The sequence below is a fragment of the Euprymna scolopes genome, chromosome 15, assembly GCF_053919585.1.
Source record: "Euprymna scolopes isolate OS-2025 chromosome 15, ASM5391958v1, whole genome shotgun sequence".
In the NCBI taxonomy this organism is placed as follows: Eukaryota; Metazoa; Mollusca; class Cephalopoda; order Sepiida; family Sepiolidae; genus Euprymna; species Euprymna scolopes.
Window position 1 is genome coordinate 25,702,262 of NC_136496.1, and position 22,083 is coordinate 25,724,344.

A 22,083-nucleotide genomic window follows, 5' to 3' on the forward strand; every position below is an offset into this window, starting at 1 on the left:
CAAAGGGAGAGGGATAAAGAAAACATTATATATATATATATATATATATATATATATATATATATATAATGTTTTATATATACATAAATATACAACTACCCATATACATATGCATAAAATACTCTGACAAACACATATACACACATGCATGTATATATACTGGATGTATATATATACATATATATAAACGCATATTTGTTTCATACGTAAATAAATAAGACATTAAAATTCATATGTTACATATATATGACTTTACACATACGTTTATATATGTATATCATATGCGTATACTAATATAGGTATGCATTTTTAACTAGAACCAAATCACAAAACATCGGCTCCAATCTCTTCTTGAAAGTGCGGGGAAAGAATTTATCGACTTTCACGAGATGATTATATATATATATATATATATATATATATATATATATATATATATATACATATATATATATATATATATATATATATATATATATATATATATATATATATATATATATATAATGTATGAGTGGGTGTATGAAGTGCTTGGTATTAATTGTGAGTGTATCGCGCCCTCAACAGACGGCTCGTCTTAGTTCCCCCCAACTGATAACGCAGTCAGAGTATTGGCCTCCGACACTGACATCGCAAGTCCCATCGCCTGTTGGTGGTGCTGGCTGTGGTGTATGTGTCCGCTGTGATGAATCGAGGGCGATTCTAGGTCAATGGCCGAAGTGAGGGGTTTGCCTGGCGACGGCGTGTAGACGTGGCTGTTCGGCGCCGACATGTTGATGGGACTGCCCATGTTGGGGCTCGAAGTCGAAGGGCTCGGGGTAAGTGCTGACACCGACCTAGACTGAATGGACGTAGGGGGGAGACCGAGGCTGTTCATGTTCCCATTGTTCAGATTCGCCGATACGGGGCTGTGGGTATTCTGACTGCGCATCGGTGGACTGTGAGAAGTTTTCATATCTGGAAAAAGATAGCAAGATAAAAGCATATACATTAATCACATATAGACGTAGGTTTGTTTATTATGCGGTAATTATGGCAATTTTACTCAATCTATTATGTAAAACCAGTTGTCTTTATGTACAGTCTGTATGTTTAGGCGAAAATAAAAAAAATACTTAATAAAACCTATGAAAGCTATACTTTTTTGGATCGGGGTACACCTGAATGTATAATATATTCAATAAACAAAATCTTTATTTTTGTGCCAACTGTCCGTGTTTTGATCAGATTAGACATTACTTTTTGATAGCATTTTGCATCGTTTTAAAAAAGGAAACTATTAAAATTCAAAACACCGCAATGACTTTTTGACTCCTCGTATGATTTGCAAGCTATTAGCTAGAATCGGAATCAAAACATACAACTCTCCACATCCATATGCAGCATATATATATATATATATATATATATATATATATATATATATATATATATATGTGTGTGTGTGTGTGTGTGTGTGTGTGTGTGTGTGTGTGGGTATACATGTGTATACATATGTATTTATATGCATTTAAATATGTATATATATGTGTATATGTTTATATATGTTTATATATATATGTATATACATGTTTATATATGTATATATGTATGTAATATTTATATCTATACATATATATATAAATGTAATATCTATATCTATATCTATGTATGCAATATCTATATCTATATCTATATATATATATATATATATAGCGTGTCCAGGGGTGATGAAAAAAATCCAGTAAAGTGCTCGATCGTAGATGTGAGAGCTGAAGATACAATATTTATTATTTATTATTACACTATATACATATTTATATTTATTATACAATATTTATTATTTATTATTACACTATATACATATTTCAAGGTGTTGGAGGTGTATGTAACGACCTTGAAATATGTATATATAGTGTAATAATAAATATTGTATATATATATATATATATATATATATATATATGTAATATCTATATCTATATCTATATATATGTAATATCTATATCTATATCTATCTATCTATCTCTCTCTCTCTATATATATATATATGTATATATATATATATATATATATATATATATATATATATATATATATATATATATATATATATATATATATATATATATATATATATACTGGCATGGGTGGCCGGAGTTGCCCGGGTGTTGGAGGTGTATGCTGAGCAAAAAAAAAAAAACACACATACACACACACAAAAAAAGGTCAATTTTTTAACTTTTACCTCTATTATGACCCCTTAATATTTACTATTTTGGGCTCAAATCAAGTTATTAAGTCAGATCCATGTCCAAGAAACTTATATCTAAAGTTTCAAGTGTTTAAACCCGATATTGTTTGAGGAGTTTGGTAGAGGTCTCAAAGGTCAAATCGTTGAACTTTGACCCCATTAACAGCAAAATCTCTGGCCGAAATCGATCATAAACATTTCCCCAAATCTCAGTCCACTGTATATCAAATTTCGAGGCTGCAGACTTAAAATTTAAAGAATTATTGCTTAGGGAAATGTACACACACACACACACAGATACACAGAAACGTTCATTTTTATATATATACTAGCATTTCGGTCCGGCGTTGCCCGGGTGTTTGGAGGTGTATGCTTAGAAAACAAAAAAACAAAACAAACAAAAAACGGTCAATTTTTGTTATTTGACCCCTATTATGACCCCTTAACATTTATTGTTTTGGGCTCAAATCAAGTTATTAAGTTACATCCATGTCCAAGAAACCTATATCTAAAATTTCAAGTGTTTAATCCCAAAATTGTCGGAGGAGTTTCGTAGGGATCTCAAAGGTCAAATCGTTGAACTTTGACCCCTTGGCAGCCAAATTTCTGGCTAAAAATTGACAGAGTTATTGCGTAGGGAAATGTACATAGACACACAGACAGACACACAGACACGTTCACTTACATATATATATATATATATATATATATATATAAGCGTCAGTATTAAAGGTAAATTCTGTAGATTAGAATATACATAAAGATATATTCAAGTTACGAATTTGATTTGTTTGAAGCAAGGAATAAAGGGAAAATAATTATATTTATTACCTTTATACAAGGATTTACAATAATGGCTTTATCATCAGAAGAAATTTAATGTACTTAGCAAAATGATCAGCTCTATTTATTTGAATGTATTTTTGTATATTTTTATCTACAGACTTTAACTTTAATACTTACGTTTGCATTCTGCTCTATTTTTATGTATTGAGCTTTATTTTTGGCTAGGATCGCCTTGAAAATATTATCTCACTGTAATCTATAATATAAATCTCACCTGTCTGTTTAAATGTACGTATGTATGTATGTATGTATGTATGTATGTATGTATGTATGCCTAGAACTATCGACAAAAGCGACGGATTTTCTACGAGAGCAGTATCGTCTTGATGCACGCTCTTTCAGACAACAAATATCGAAAAATTGGCTAAAAACATTAATTCATTCACTCTCAGTTGGGCATTTTCTACAAGGTGGGGGGGGGCGTTTTTTTCCGCCGATATTTTCGAAAGTTATCCTGTCTTTTCGATTGGCTGCCCTTAATTTAAACCTTGGACGCAACGGCAACGAAGTCACGTTTTTTTTTTCAGGTTCTTTTACTCGTTCGTGGTACAGGTTCGAGCCTGCCTACCTACTACCACTTTTTTTATTTTTTTATTTTTTTTTGCTTAACACACACCTCCAAACACCCAGACAACGCCGGGCACCCAGGCTCGTATTTAATAAGGCAATAATTCATTCGTTTATCTAATCTGCGTGTGTGTGTGTGTATGTGTGTGTGTGTGTATGTGTATGTGCGTATGATTCGTGTATAAGAACGCTTCGTATTTCACTTCCTTTCATCGAAAAGCTGTAGTTGGTGAATCAACTGTAAACCAGTGAAGCGAGCGCAGACGAAAATCTTTTTAAACAGATGAGATAAAACTTAAAGGATCAAAAATGATTTGGCGGTTAATCTAGGCGGGTCTAAAAGGGAGCTTGTCTGTTCCAGGAATGAATGAATGGAATATGAGAATGAAATGGAACGATGAAAAGAGTCATGTAGAGGAAAGAAGGAAATAATAATAATAATAATAATAATAATAATAATAATAATAATAATAATAATGATAATGATAATAATAATAATAATAATAATAATAATAATAATAAGCAACATCGAACAAAAATGAAGATATCATTTTTTAAAAGAGGGGGAGATATTAAAAACAGTTCTAAAGATAAAAAGAAATAAAGGATATAAAAAAATAATATTGATGAAAAAGAAAAGAAGAAATAGATAAGAAAAAAGAACCAAGAGAAAAATAAAGAAAGGAATAACAGGAAAAAGAAAAAGAATATAACGATTAATCTATGAATGTAAAAATAATCTATAAAATAAATCTCACCTGTCTGTTTAAATATGTATATGCATGTATGCATGTATGTATGTATGTATGTATGTATGTATGTGTGCCTTAAACTTTTGACAGAGGCGAAGGATTTTCACCAGATTGATATAATTCTGAACCTTGACCCTTCGGACGACAAATATAGAAAAATTGGCCCAAAACATTAATTTCTTCACCCTGAACTCGGTACTTTCTACAAGGAAAGGTTGCTGTTTTCTCCGATAGTTTCGAAAGTCATCCGCTCTTTTCGATTCTCTCGCATACATTTAAACCTACGTCATTTCCGGTTTGGCGATGGGCGCAACGGCAAACACGTCACGTTTTTTTACGTTTTTTCCTTCTCAGTATGCCTTCGAGCCTGCCTGCCTACTACCCTATTTTTTTTTCTTTGGCTTCACACACACTTCCAAAAACCCAGGAAACGCCGGGCAACGCCGGGCACCCAGGCTAGTAAAAAAGAAAGGACAAAGAGAAAGAAAAACAAGCAGACAACGAAGGCAAGGTTAGAAGAATAAACTTGAAAATCATGGAAATGAATGGAAGAAAAGCTGAACAGTAATAAAGAAAAACTATAATGTAACAAATAAAGGATATATATATATATATATATATGTGTGTGTGTGTGTGTGTGTGTGTGTGTGTGTGTGTGTGTGTGTGTAATATTACGTGCATAAAAGGTATATTTAATGTACATAATATTTAATAATAAAAATAAATAAATACGTCACATAAAAAATAAGGGCGACCCATTCATATACAGTCGATCCCCGGGATAGAGTGACACTAGGATATGTTTTTTTTTCAGGTTACGATGTCAAATACGATATTTTTCCGAGTCGTGGTTACGGTATTTGCCCCACCTTACGGTGTTATTTATAGGTTTATTTGATTATATACATGTGTATTATATACTGTACTATATTTTTGCTATTAATTTTTAATGTCATATCCCCAGGTTCTAATATATATATATATATATATATATATATATATATATATATATATATATATATATATATATATATATCAGTCATAAAAAAACAAAAAACAAATCATAAAAAAACATAAAAAACTTTACCAAATGAACCAAAAAGGTCCCCCTCCAAAAGAACTTAACTCTGATTCGACCCTACAACACGCTGACCATTGGCGACAAAAGTCTGAGACTGACATTTCTCTGAAGAACACACTCAGAATCATTAGATGTAAAATGTTCTCCAGAATAACCCTTGACTTTGAAAACGTTATATAAAATATATCTGAAGAGAGCTGTACAAAGCTTGAAACGCGTTATAAAAATATTTTTTAATAAAATATGATAAAAGGCTAAAAACCCACAATTGTTGATGGCTACAGTCTTTTAAGTATACATTTTTTCTCTCGTTGGAACAATACAATCATCACTTTATATATATATATATATAAATATATATATATATATTTATATCTATATATACATATTTATATATATACATATATATACAAATATTATACATTAAGAGGAGATTATATATATATATATACATATATATACATATATATACATATATATACATATATATATACATATATATATACACATATATACATATACATATATATATATGTATATATATACAGATAAATAACAAGAGCTCTTTTAAAAACAGTTAAGCTAGTGAAAAAAATTTAAAATAAAACCAGCGATTTGAAGTTTAATATCGTTATCAAAACGCCATATGTAGATACATAGGCAAATATAATAGATGTATATGAATAGATAAAAAAATAGACATTAATAGATAAATGAATAAATATTAATAAATTGGTATGGAGATTAATATATACATATAGGTAGAGATGCATAGATAGATAGGCAGAAACACACACACACACACCACACACACACACATGGCATTATCATGTTGACTTATAGGCCCCGTCAAATAACCAAAGTTAAGCAAAGTTGAGTCTGGGCAGTACTAAAATGGGTGACCATTTGGGAATTCCAGGTGTTGTACGTGTTCTCCGCTTAATTCAGCATTGTGTCCAGTCAGTCTTAAGCCTCTATTTGCAACTGGATCCAAGCAGCGCCAATTCACGCAAAGTGTTGTCAGAGAATGCGTAATTCTTGCCTCACAATTACACGCGTAGAAGTATCTATTGTCTCCCGAAACTGAACTGAGGTATCGCATACGCATAGAAGGATAGAAAGAGATATAGGATAAAATACATGTAAAATGTGTTCACAAAAAAAAGAAAAGTAAATCTAATCGAGTCTGAATACAAATCTGATCCTACGAGATTAGTTAACGTGTCATTACAATGGCTGACATCTATTTCCTTTCGTCGTCTATTAGAAGAGACAAACAAATAAGCCGATGGTCTACTCTTTCTCTCGGCCCTGCATCCACTCGCGTTCCCCATCTACACGTTATGCTTCACTCCCATTGTCCAGAAGATGTTTACCCACCCGCAGACAGCTGACCGGCCAAACGCCATTAATCGCCAGTACTCCTCTGCTTGTCTTAATGATCCGCTATTATGAGACTTATCGTCCACAAACTATCTTATTACAACGTATTGTTATACCTTGAATTTTGTATATATTTACGAACGTGACGGTTCTACACCCTCCCCCTCTCTGTAACACATACAATTTACTTTTAAAACTGTTTGTGTATGTATATATATATATATATATATATATATATATATATATATATATATATATAAGCTCCTGGGTTTGACCTTTAATCCTGATCTTAAATGGAACACGTACATCAAGTCTGTGGCCAAGGTTGTTGGGAAAATGGTGTGATACTTCTACCGCTGCACAAGATATCTCACTAATGAGTCAATTCTCTATCTATATAAGAGCCAAGTACGTCTAAAGATGGAGTACTGCTGCCACATCTGGGCGGGAGCTGCTAAAAACAGCCTATCCTACCTTGACAGAGTACAAAATAGACTTCGTGGCTTGGTGGGGGATACCCTTTTCTCTACCCTGCAACCTCTTTCCAACAGAAGAGACGTAGCGAGCCTGTCGTTGTTCTATCATTATTTCCATGGCAAGTGCTCGTCTGAGCTCCATTATCCGCCCCCCCCTCGCCAATCTTTTTCAAAAAACACCCGACTAGCTGAAACCACTGTTAATAATTTTCCCCACTCCCTATCTGTGCCTTAATCAAAACGTAGATTCCATGAACAAAGCTTCTTTCTTAGAACTGCACGCCTGTGGAACTCTGTTCCGCTTGCCTGTTTCCCTCCCGACTTCAACCTGGATGTCTTCAAGTTCAACACAAACAAATTCCTGATGAACCGCCCCCCTAAGTAATGACACCTTTCCAATTCTCCAATACTATTGCTACACTATCTCTTTGATTACTGTACACACAATAGCCCTTATCCTCGAGTGGTCATTGGGACTTGATAAGTGGTGAACTCCATGTAATATATATATATATATATATATATATATATATATATATATATATATATAGCATAATCGCGTTGACACACCTGTTCTCGTCAGATCACCAAAGTTAAGCTAGGTTAAGCCTGGTTAGTACCAGATAGGTGACCATTTTGGTTGGTTGGTGCGTTGGTTGTTTTTGTTTTACGGCATATCAACCCTTTTCAGGTTCTTTAATGCCAAATCCAGTGATTTTGAAGAAAAATTTTTTAATAGAATATTTTTTTTTTTCAAGTCAGTTTCTATTTCACTTGTAGTTGGAACCCTAACAGATACTACCACTTCAGGTCAGAGTGGACCAGGGGCCAATGGCTATTAAAGGGTGGCTCCAAATTCCCCAAAGTCCGCAAGCTAGGGCCTCACCATCGGATATAGTTTAAGGTCATATCCATGACCTGACGATTTGGGGAATTCCAGGCGCTGTATGTGCTCTCCGCTTATCTCAGCATTTGTTTTTTAGTCTTCCTATGCATACACTTAACTTGCCACTGGTATTTAGCAATGTCGACTCAGGAGAGGTGTTGTTGCAGATTGCGCACCTCCCGCCAAAACAGTTTCACGCGCAGCAACCCGATTGTGTGTATCCATAGTCTGAAGTGAGCCTGTATAATAGGTTGGTGAAAAAAACATGTTGTTTTTTGACATGAAGTTGAACGTCAGAAAATGATATTATTTTTGTGCCAAACTCAAGAAACTAGTTTTTTTTATATATAATGTCGATATATTTTATTTTTAACGATTTTCGAAAAAAAAATTGTCTTTTTAATTCATGCTATCAATACATGTGTATTCAGTATATATATATATATATATATATATATATATATATATATATATATATATATATATATATATATTATTACATTTTCACCCCAAACAAGGCAAATTGCCACTTTGGTGTAGGGGGCTACTATCAGGGGCAACAACTACTGGGGTACTATGTAGGGATTTGGGCAGCAAGATGTCGGTTCACGTTACACTTGAACTTCTGCACGTCAGTACTGTTGGGGAAGCAGGGACCTGGAATGGAATTCCAGAGTCTAGCGGTTCTGGGGAAGAAACTATTGGAGTAAAAAAGATCCTTTACATCTAGGGATCTCTACAGTGTAGGGGTGGGATTTAGCAGCCTGTCGGGTTTGTCGAGAGTGCTCACGTCGTGGGGGCACGAGTGATTACAGTTCTTCAGAGCATTCACCACTAAAATACTTGTAGAAAAGGCAGAGGGATGCAACATTTCGTCGATGGGATAGAGGCTGAAGCTTAGATGCCAGGTCAGGGCCTATCAGGTTTGCGACTCTCTTTTGAACCTTGTCAAGAATAGTGCAGAATATTATTCCACAAGTTAACATTTAATTATTAGAATTAAGCTTATATTTCGATTCACAACTTAATGGTCATCAGTAAAATGCAGGGTGCTTTATCGTTCTTTCTTTTTCTTCTTTTTACATGGTATGGCGATGGTAATACTTGGAATGCCTTCCTTTGTGTGTGCGTGTGTGTGTGTGTGTGCGTGCGCGCATATATATATATATTAACTTATGCAGATTGCGTATGTATCATTATAGAATTAATCCTCTATTGAATATTATATATATATCATATTTATATATATATGTATTTCTCTTTTTATATATATATTTCTCTTAATATATATATATATATATATGTGTGTGTGTGTGTATATATATATATTTATATATATATATTTCTCTTTATATATATTTATTTATTTTTCTTTATATGTATATATATTATTTTTCTGTATATATATTTATTTTTCTTCATATATATTTTTCTTTGTATATATATATATATATATATATATATATATATATATATATATATTTCTCTCTTTTTATCTCTACATGCAAGCTCTCCTTGCATATTTCTTGCTATCTTGTACTTCCGTTACTTTGCTATTTTATTAAGAGTTGCACGTAACATTTTTATATTGATATAAAACAATGCTTATGTAAAGAGGGCTTACCATTTACGTTTGGTTCAGTCTTGATTGGAGGTTTTGATTTTGCGAGATTTTTTGGCTTTCGTTTTCTGGTCTGGATGCCATCTTTCTTCATAGCCAGGGGACGGTTCACCTGAAATTTGGGAGAACACATTAACGATTTTTACTTACTATATCTAAAGCATTGAAATTTTTAAAAAGTATACATATACTTACGAGAAAATCTATAGTTTTTTTACGACAATGATTTCAAACTTGAAATATTAAATAATGCATTCTTTATATATATATATATATATATATATATATATATATATATATATTTATAGTGTTATAATGGAATAATTCCAGGAGGAAATCCGGGTATGAGAGCTCAATGTGGTAAACAGAGCAATAACATAAAAATATGGCACGGAAATGACATAATTGTCGATGCAATAATTTATTTCAACCTTATGGTATTTTCAAGCATCTAAACTAGACAAAAAACCAGAGGGGGTGGTAGTAGCAATTGGATTGCTACTACCACCCCCTCTGGTTTTTTGACAGTCGAGGCCCAATTCTTTTTCTTTATTTATTTCAGTATCAAAAATGTAATTGTCTAGTTTAGATGCTTGAAAATACCATAAGGTTGAAATAAATTATTGCATCGACAATTATGTAATTTCCGTGTTATATTAATACATATATATATATATATATATATATATATATATATATATATTGTGCGAAATTTTGTTGAAAATTTAAAGTCTCACGTTTTCTTTTTATAACCTTCGTTTATTTCCTGTTTTTTTCCATTACAGCTGTCTCGTTAGTGGGAAGGCAATTTTACGATTTATTTGTCCATAGAAACTTCCTGTCCCCACTAAATTCTTCAGGTGTTTTTCAATTAGATTTTTACAGCAAAAGGTAATTTTTAACATGCTGAACATCGTAGTCGGGTATAAATACTATATATATATATATATATATATATATATATATATATATATATATATATATATGTATGTATGTATGTATGTATGTATGTATGTATGTATGTATTAATCGAAAATTGTCGGCAAGTAAAAGCATCTTGAAATGAAAAATATAGAATAAAAACATAAACTGCTTTAAAACACGCCTTAAGATGTGATAAAAATTATGTTGTCAGAAATTATCGATTAAAAATCTCTCATCAGACGAAAAATTATTAAGTTTTCTTAGTCTTATATCGATGCCATGAATAAAACATTAATTAAAACAATATTATTAATATTGTTCTTAATATTGTTATCAATATTATTATTCTTATTATTTTTATTATTATTAATATTATTATCAACATTATTATTATTCTTATTATTGATATTATCAATATTATTATTATTATTATTATTATTATTATTATCAATATCATTATTCTTCTTATTTTTATTATTATCAATATTATTATCATTATTTTTATTATTATTATTAATAGTATTATCAATATTATTATTATTATTCGGATTATTATTTATATTATCATCAATAGTATTATCTTTATTATTAATATTATTATCAATATTATTATTATTATTAATGTTATTATTATTAATATATATTCATCAATATTATTATTATCAATATTATTGTTATTATTATTAATATTTTTATCAATATTATTATTATTAATGTTATTATCAATATTATTATCATTAATATTAATATCATTATCAATATTATTCATATTTTTATTATTAATATTAATATTATTATTAATGTTATTATCAATATTATTATTATTAATGTTCTTATTATTAATATATTCACCAATATTATCATTATTATTATCAATATTATTGTTATTATTATTAATATTTTTATCAATATTATTATTATTAATGTTATTATCAATATTATTATCATTAATATTAATATTATTATCAATATTATTCATATTTTTATTATTAATATTAATATTATTATTATGCAGATTTTTATTGCTTAATTTTTGTTATTTTATTTTATTTACGAATTGTTCTTTTTGCCGGTCTTTAAGGCATCTAGTCTATGGAACTTGTTATCCTCCCTTTCCAGGTTTTAGCCGATTGAGTGTTTTCCAATGGAGCCAGAATACTTCTGAACTGTGAAGCAGGCTCCCAAAATGGAAAATTCCTATGTCATTAGAAATGGGCAATTCTCTAGCCGCCTCGTCAACAGCTGTGGTTTGATCTCTTCCGAAGATGTTGGTTGAGCTTTGAAATCATTGAGGAAGTTTCTTCTTAACTTCACCTGTTCGATTGCTAATTCACGTCTGTGAATGAGATGGTGTTAATCAGTGACTTCCCTAATTTTTATTCTTAAATTCAACGTAGGTGGAAGTATACACTCTTCTGGTCGCCATTCTAGATTTATTTTTTATTTACTTACTAAAATATTTTGGCAGGACTTTAATGAAAACAAGTTTTGAATCCTTTAAGAAATAGCACATTTCTTTCGGTCTGGTTGTCTTGGATTGGCAATGTTGGACTTATATTTTTTGGTAAACTTGCCAAAATAGTACGACGAAGCTATCTTTTGTGTCTTTTCGTTTTTTCTATCCAAAGACTGGAGTGTGTATGTTAAAAACGATTTGGAAAGGTGCATCGGTCGTGGTTTTCCATCACGTAGAACACATCATTAATTATTTCCCCGAGGTTTTCACCACTAAACTCAGGTTGTCTTAAATACAGAATCGTGTCTTTTTAAGCCGGAATGTTACTATATAACAAAGATATCAGTCAAATGATAGGATATTTGAAGAGTACAAAGTTGACCTTGGCTTTACTTGTAACAATCTGGCTTTCCCTCTTTTGTTCTTTAGTCATCACATTCTATGGGCGATGTTTCTAATAAAGGAGTGGACAGTTGACGTCTTTCTGTGCCAGAAATTATAAATTTAACGCTTATCATTAGCTGGTTTTTAAACTATATATTTGACGCTTTACATTGACTGGTTTTTAACCGTAAAATAGTATTTTTAGTTTCTTACGTCAAGTGGCTTCCTGCCTTGTCTGGATATATTTACATTAAAAAATACTAAATCACCTTAAAGTATGAATAAGACTTATTTAAACAATATACGTAAACAGGAAGCCAAGCAAGCGATAAAAAAACGAAAGAAAGAATTTGAATTGAGCGATTACTTTCACACAGAAATCTGACGTAAAATAGCCACTAACATCCGGGTCGATAGGCGGTAATGATCACTTACTTCAGAACCAGAAAACTTGCTGTTTGTGCGATTTCATGTAAGCATGGAAAAATAGACAAATTAGGTTAAAAAGATCACTATAAGCCCTAAGATTACCCGAATATGGCGGTTGGAATGAGAGCATGCTACCCCCGTGAATAAAACTAAATGTTTCGTTCGAAATTCTGTGCAGATTCCAGAGTTTTACAATGAACATTTGAGAAAGGTTGGAGGTGACATCGGCCGAACTTTTGCGAGAATACAACTCGAGACGAGAACAGTTGTCAAAAGAATCGAAAATGGTGCAAAGTACCAGATTCTATCAAATGATCACAATTCATAGCATCGATCAGTTTCAACATCGGTTAACTTTTTTTTATCATAGCTGTATATTGGGGAACACAGATTACCTCCCTAAACATTGAACCATATTTGTCTTCAACGCAATATCAAAAATACTTATCTAGTCTTTCGCTTAAGTCAAAATTAAATTATTCCATATATCGTTTTCAATCCTTTCTTTATAATTCATTACCCAACCGACAATCTCATTCACCATTACCCTCAAATGGCTTTTGGCCTTTGTAGGCTTGAAATCATTAGCATATAAAAACAATTGGTCAAACTAATGCAAAATAGACACAAAAAAGCTGTCTTTGTGAGAGTTGTTTAAACAAGGAAAATAGCAGAAATTTTTTAAATCATTTTATACAGTATAGGAGATGCCTTTAATAAGCTTCAATGTGGCTTTTCGCATGGCCATTTTTTATTGATAGTACATACATAAAACTTTAGTCTTCTTCGAAGTAATCTCCTCTAGCATCGATGTACTTGTACCGTTTTAAGAACTTCTAAAGGCCGCATAAGAGTACTCTTGTGTGAGCATGTCAATGATCCTCGTTACAGCCTCTTTCATCTCTTTAATTGTCTCATAACCACCGCCTCTAAGGTTTCCCTTGAGCTTAGGGAATAATTAAATGTCACAGGGAGCAAAGTCTGAACCATAGAAAAGGGAAGGAAATTTCTTGATGCCCATCTTAGCCCAATTGTTTGTGACAAGGATTAAGCACTATTTTGACAAACTTTGCGCATACCTTCCGCAACTTCAGTTCCTCGTGAATAATTGTGTATACGTTTCCCACACTGAATTCAAACTGTGCACTAATCCTCTCTATAGACACACGCCGGTACTTAAATACGAATGTCTTTATTTTGGCAAATAAACTCTGGTATCCTGACTTCCTTATCCCTCCACAGCCCTCCTCATACACTACAGATCCCTGCCTTGCTTAAATCTCTTATACTACTCAAAATCTGATGTTTGATTCAAGCACGATTGTCCAAAAGCATTCTGAAGCATTCCCTATATTTCTGTGGCATTTCTTCCAAGTTTAAAACAGAATTTTATTGTATATCGTTCTTCTAAAGTGTCCTGACGCTCAGATTGCATTTTTGAAATTAACCAGCTGTAACAATCAGGCTTTAGTAGGGTGCATTCCAATCCCTGCTGTAGCCGTTCACATTGACCTAAAATCATAAAAAGTGGTCAGTGATCTCATAAGGTAATGAGCACTAACATACAATTGAAGGCACCTTATATATATATATATATGTATATATACATATATATACACATATATATATACATGTACATATATACATACATATATATATACATACATATATATACATACATATATATTTATACATACATATATATACATATATATACATATATATTTATACATATATAAATAGACATATATATATGCATATATACATATATATACATATATAAATATGCATATATATACATATATATATATACATATATAAATATGCATATATATACATATATATATACATATATACATACATATATATACATATATATATACATATATACATACATATATATATATATATATATATATATATATATATATATATACAATATGTACGGCATAATCACGTTGACACACCGGTTCTCGAAGTTAAGCAACGTTGAGCCTGGTTAGTACCAGATGGGTGACCATTTGGGAATTCTAGAAGTTGAATGTGCTCTCCGCTCATCTCGACATTGTTTCCAGCCGTCGTGTACCGTAAGTTACCACTGGTATGCAACAATGTTGACTATGGAGAGGCGTGGTTGGAGACTACGCAACTCTTGCCACAAATTTGCACCCGCAGGCACCCTTACAGTGGGTATCCATAGTCTTTCAAGACTGAAGGAAGCCACACACACACGCACGCGCGCGCACAAACACACACACACACACACACACACACACACATATATATATATACATACATATATGTGTGTGTGTGTTTATATATAATAGAACAACAGGAGTATGAAATGAAGTCACAAAACTATATATTGGTGGATATAGATTGGTTCATTTATTGAATAATTGAATACAAGCAATTATGTGGGGGATAGAAGGAACTCTTTATGCCAAGGCATTTCGAAGCCTAATGCCCTGGCATAAAGAGTCCCTTCTATCCTCCAAATAATTGCGTGTATTCCATTTCTTAATAAATGAACCAATCTATATCCACCAATATATAGTTTTGTGACTTCATTTCATACTCTTGTTGTCCTATTGTATAAGCTCCAATAATAATTGTTGAGCTTGGTATTATCCAGATAAGTCTCCTCTTGTGGAATTGAACTCTCTCTTTCTCTTTTCCTCTAACGCATTAAGCTATATATATATATATATATATATATATATATATATATATATATATATATATATATATATATAGATAGATAGATAGATAGATAGATAGATAGATGGATAGATATTAGGGAAAACGCTTGAGAAAGTGTTTAATTGACTTGAATCGTTGAAACAGGAAGATCACGTCTATGTAGAAGACGCGTAAATCGCTGGTTGCTAATTAATCTAAAAATAAAAATTAGACTCCTATTTTAGATGATATACGTAAACACGCAGACAAGAAATCAACAAAAAGAAAACAACAATAATGTTTACTTTGAATAGAGTGATAACATTCATATAGAAATTTAATATATATAGTACGTGTGTGTGGGGAGGTGTCGATTATACGGAATAGTTGTCGAGAATCGGAAAAATTCGAACGTTTGTTGGTATCGGAATCGGAAAATATGGGCCTATTTTTCGATGCCGAATACGATTCTTTTAATTATCATTTTTATTTGATTTTGTTTAAGACAAGAGTTTCCGCTGTTGTTGTAATGATAAGAGAAATGTTTATTGATTTTAGACCATCGGAAAAGTTTAAATCGACCTCCACAAGTGGGGTTCTTTGTTTCAGAAAATAGCTGCACGTTTAACGTGCGTTTTTACGATAATCGGGAAAAATAACTTTATAGTTAAATATTTAGAGATTTATAAATAATCGGAATCAGTAATTATATCATAATTTGAAAATTAGTATGAAACTGGTAATTGTATCGGATTTCAGAAAATATTGGGTTCGTCCCATCACACACACACACACACACACACACATATATATATATATATATATATATATATATATATATATATATAGATATAGATAGATAGATAGATAGATAGATACATACATACATACATATATATCATTAATCTGTTGTCTAAATTTTCAAATTAAACGTATAAAAGAATATTTTTAAAGTTGTGACTCAGTTCCTCTAGCAAAATTCGCGCCAACCACGTAAACACAGATCAATGTAAGACTGTACAATAACCGTCAGTAACATCGGATTTATACCTTTGTTCTTTCCACCAAGGTCAACTTCACGGGATTAATTCCTAAAGCAAAATTTAAACAACAGTCGGTTTCTTAAAAATTAGTTGTTTTTGCTACGAAAATCTCAGGAAAACCTTTGAAAAAATATATACATATATTAGGAGGTATATTTGGTAAAAAAAAAAAAAAAAAACAGGGAAAAGGGCTCAATACTTTAGTAGAGCTAAATAGGTTTTTATTATTTCAACCTTGAGTTTGTTTTTTTTTATTGTTTTTTTTTCTTAAATTATTGCAAATGGTTTCAATCAGCAGGCCAATAATATTATCCTGCCGATCTCTTCAGACAATTCAAATTTTTTTTACTTCAGGATAATATTATTGATTCTTCTTTGGGTGATACTTATTTTTGAAATTGAATACTGTTTAGATTGAATGGGCGTATCTTTTTTTTTTTTTACATGGAGGTCACCACTTATAAAGGCCCGGAAGCCACTCGGGGATAAGATTTATTGCGTGTACAGTAATCAATGGGATAGTATCGTTGTAATCGTTATTATTGGAGATTTGATAAAGTGTCTTACTTAAGGGGGCGGCTCATCAGCAATTTGTTTATGTTGGATTTGAATACATCCAAGTTGTAGTAAGGTGGGAAACAGGCAAACGGAACAGAGTTCCACAGGCGTGCAGTTCTAAGAAAGAAGCTTTGTTCATGGAATCTTCGTTTGATTTAGGCACAGGTAAAGAGTGGGGAAAATTATTGACAGTGGTTTCAGCTAGACGGGTGTTTATTGTGAAAGATTGCCGAGGGGGGACCGGAGATTGGAGCTCAGACGAGCACTTGTCATGGAAATTACGATAAAAAAAAGACAGGCTCGCAACGTTTCTTCTGTGAGAGAGAGATGTTACAGGGAAAAGAAAAGGGCATCCCCCACTAAGCCACGAAGAATGTAAGGTGTTCTTATACTTACGCCGTGCAATTTAAAGTAGAGACCACAAGCATTGCATACAGGTTCGCCTTCGTTGTTCCGTCGCCATAATGTGGTGGTTGAAGTGTGGCAATTAGCGCAGGACAGCCCTGCTCGCCTTGATGCCGACTGAAATGGAAACACCTAGTATAATTAGCCGAATAAGTAAAAAAGAAATGTCCAAGGATACATTCTAGTAAAGAGAAGCAAGCATTTAAACAATCAGATATATTAATACACGATGCGGCAAAAATACCTCCGACATTTTAAAATTTCAACTATGCGTAGCTAATGAACTGATGCAAGTGCCAATGATTTTCTTTTTTATTTAGCGAATCACTTGTTAGTTTTTTAGCTACCCTAAGCAGGAAACATGGTTTGGACTGGTGTAAACCGTGCTTTTACTGTACAAACGTTTTTGAAGAATGGTGAATCTGTAACTGCAATACAGAGAGTTTTCCGAGTTCATTACAAGCATAATGGTGTTCCAGGTTGAAAGTCAGTACAGCTGTGGGTTGCAAATTACAGAGCTACAGCTTTGACAGTTAAAAAAGAGCACCCTGGAAGGCCTTGAAGCACTCGAACGCCAGACAGTATTCCAGCGGTGAGACTTTCTGTTAGTCTCCTACGCGTTCAGCTCGGAAACATGCTTTGACCTTCGAATTGTCTGATCAAACAGTCTGAAGAATTCTACACATTGATATGCAGTTCCATCCATACAATTTAATGATTGCTCAGAAACTGCACGAAGGCAACTGGGAAGATCGCCTGTGAAAATTTGGGAAATATTTCTGTAGCATTTATTTTAACGATTAGATATTTAATAAAACAAAAAAATATCTAGTATAGATTTATTGATATTAATCCAGAACATAACCCTGGGTCCTGTCGGTATCTATCAAGAGTTTACGGTAAACAACTGGCAAAATTGGCGGAAAAATGCGGACACTGGTAGATGATAAATTCAAAATGCATTAAAAAATTAACCAAAGATAAGATTTAGCCTAAGTTTAAATATATGAACGAATATATTTTTCAAGAATAATATATTTCATTTTTCAACAAATGTTTTTAAGAAATAAGGCTTTTATACGAAATCATATAAACAACTATAAATGAAAATTAGAATTTATGCTTTTTTTGTTTTGCACAGAAAGTATTTAAAAAAAAATTATTTTGCAAAACTGTTTCAGGAAAATAAGTTGTATTTTTTTTAGCAACTATGATCGAAAACATTTCTTTTTGAACCATAGAATCAAATAAGTGTTTTTTATTGCCTATAAAAGAAAATATCGTCTGATGACAGACAATTGCTGGTTGGCTAATCGTGTAGGCTATTTTCCGGCTGTTTACCGCAAACTTTTACATGCTTCTATATCAGTATCGATTAATTAAACTCTTTCAATCTACAAGACGAAAGAAATTAATTATTATAACTTTTTTTAAATATTAGAAATATTCATTTTGAAATTTGTAAAGAGTTAACTTTTACAACTAATGTCAAGTATTACGCAATTAAATATTTTTACATTTCTCATGGGCGAGCGGGTAATCTCATTGTTTAATAGGTGTGCAGGGTGATTAAATTATATACAGATGAAGACAAAATATATTGTTAAAATTATGTATAGAATCTTTTATAAATTTGCTAGACAAGCTAATTAAAGAACAAAAAAATTTTACGTACAGACAATGAATAATTAGTAAAAACAAACATAATTAAAGGTCGTGTTGCTTAATAGACACCCATAGATTTGCATGTGTGACGTAGACATGACGTAAGAGTTCCAACTCCGAAAAAAGAAGTCCGAACATGATATATTCTTTACGTATATTTCCAGAATAGTTAACAAAGCCCCTCCCCACGTTAAGAATAGCTTTCAAATAAATCCTTACCCCCCCCCTTATTATAAATAATTTTCTTAATAAAAAAAATTAGTATTGTGGTACAGTCCAGAAACTGAACAAGTACTAAAAAAAAAAATTAAAAAAAATATCACTTTGTACATTCAGACTGTTCGGCAAAACTCGTGACTGTTCGCCAATGTCCGGTAATAATCGCCGTTAATGACGTATTGATATTTTCATGGGTGTCGATTAAGCAACTATAGCCAAGTAAAAACAGACGAACATAGAATATCCATGTAAAAAAAGGTTCAGACAAAAAAGGTAGTATTATGCGTGAGAATACATAGGGTGACAGAAGCCTTCATAGGAGTAGACGGGGAGAATGATACTTTAAAACGATTCGACTGTAAAGACGAAACATTACATCAAATGAAAAACGTTGCAACTCCAGATAGAAAAGCTGCATTTTTAATTAAAAAAAGTGAACTTCAAATTAAAAATGTTAAACTTCAATAGGAAAACTCGAATCTTTAAGAAAACTGAACGTTAAATTTAAAGAATAAAAGTCCCAATGTGTACGAGACACAGGTTTATTTTGAATGAAAAAATATCTACTCCAAATTCGTCAGTGTTAAATTTCTGAATTAACGGGTTAAATGAATGAAAACAATTAAATTTCAGATATATCTTTCTTGCACAAGGTACACCATATATATATATATATATATATATATATATATATATATATATATATATATATATATATATGAACATTTGGGGGGGGTACAAAATTTAATTATGACTAAATAGAGATCAATCAACGTGATGATAAAAAAAACTTTAAAAAAATGAAAATAAAGGTTAGCTAACCAGATGTCTTTCCTAGCTCAACCGAGCTAAATCGAGGAAAATTATGGGAGAAAAAATAGTCATAAATATGGCGGGGGAGAAAAATAAAACCCGAAAAATAAGCGGGGGTAAAATTACATAGAAACTAAATTAAGTCCTAAAAGATTTTTTTTTAATCGCAATTTTCCTCGATTTAGCTTTGTTGAACGAGTAATGAAAACTGGTTAGCATACCTTTTGTTTTCATTTTTTATTTTTTTTAATCAGTATGTCAATTGGTCTATATTTAAACATAATCTATATATATATATATATATATATATATATATATATATATATATATATATATATATATATATAATGACTTTGTTTGATAAAAATCCAATATGGCGTAATGGAAAAATATAAAGGTAACTACAGCTTCTCTTCTAATTTTCGGATTTCACCATGTCAAATCACATTTCAATTCCGTTTGACGGGTTGATTGTTGCTATTTCTTCTGATGAGTAAAGGTCATAATAGATTCACTAATTGATATAATAATTAAGTGATTGATTTTGAGCTACGAAAACGATACTGTCAAGATTGTAAATGTCAACTTAATTAAAGAAATAAATTATAAGATGGTCAAAATTATGATCTTTTTAATATAGTTTTTTGTCATTTATTCTCTATATTGCTTTGTAATTACATTGAGCTTCTTATATAAGGATTGATATATAATAAGAAATATATTTCTACAGAAATATATATATATATGTATATATATAAATATATATGTATATATATATAAATATATATGTATATATAAGCATATATATATATATAGATAGATAGATAGATAGATAGATAGATAGATAGAGAGGGAGAGAGAGAGAGAGAAGTATGACGTTAAATTATTTTTTTCTGAAATATGTTGCTCTTATAAATCATGCAATGATTGATGCCTCGCGAAAATTAGAGTATATTTCTCCGTGTAAAAATATCTTGTTTTTAATACATTAAAATAATACTTGTCCCTGGATAAGTTTACATTTTAAAGATGAATTTGTACGTTTTTTTAATGAAAATCACATCAAACAAGGCTCGAAGCCACTTGATGGAAGGAGCAAAAAATACTTGAAGATCAAAACTTGCCAAGGATAAGTTACATATGGAATAGATTCTGACCTAGAAAACAGCAATACTTCCCTCTTTGTCACAAGCATCGCGCATGGAGGCTGAGGATTAAAAGACAAAATGAGGGAAACTTAGTGAATTCCATAGTCTTTGATAACATCCATTTGAAAAAAAAAACATGTCTTATAATTCGAAAATAACAAGGATTCTTCTGGTCAAGATCAAAGTGTAGTATCTGTTCTGAGGCTATATTTCAATTTTTTTGTTCTCAGTTAGTGGATGAGAAATCCTTCACGATTGAGACGATTTTTATTTTTGTTCCCGTTCTCTACATTAAAAACAACAAAAAAACCCTGGTGTGTCTAACGTTGCTCTTGCTGGTAAGTCAGGTAAATAGGGACAAAGGTTTATAAAAAAATTGACGGGGGAAAAAGAAAAGACCATGGATTGGTGAATAATAATTAAAAAAAATAACGGCGGGAAAAAAAGGATGGAAGCAGAGAAGGACACGAATCGGGGAAGACGAACAAGGTTTTCATTGTAACTAATGTTGA

At 31.5% G+C, this 22,083-nt stretch overlaps 1 protein-coding gene across 6 annotated transcripts in view; it reads right to left on the reverse strand.

The window, feature by feature from the left end:
* Positions 1-474: 474 nt before the first annotated feature.
* Positions 475-22,083, reverse strand: part of LOC145293752 (uncharacterized) — a 273,003-nt gene continuing 251,394 nt past the window's right edge. For 4 of the 6 annotated variants that reach the window (XM_080140233.1, XM_080140236.1, XM_080140232.1 and 1 more), the window contains exons 5-7: positions 17,718-17,858; positions 9,849-9,957; positions 475-957 (exon numbers count right to left, since the gene is read on the reverse strand). In XM_080140233.1, the coding sequence (XP_079996359.1) occupies positions 578-957; positions 9,849-9,957; positions 17,718-17,858 (630 nt within the window). In that variant the 3' untranslated portion in view covers positions 475-577. The remainder of the gene's footprint in view (positions 958-9,848; positions 9,958-17,717; positions 17,859-22,083) is intronic. The other 2 variants (XM_080140238.1, XM_080140235.1) reach the window with 2 other exon arrangements.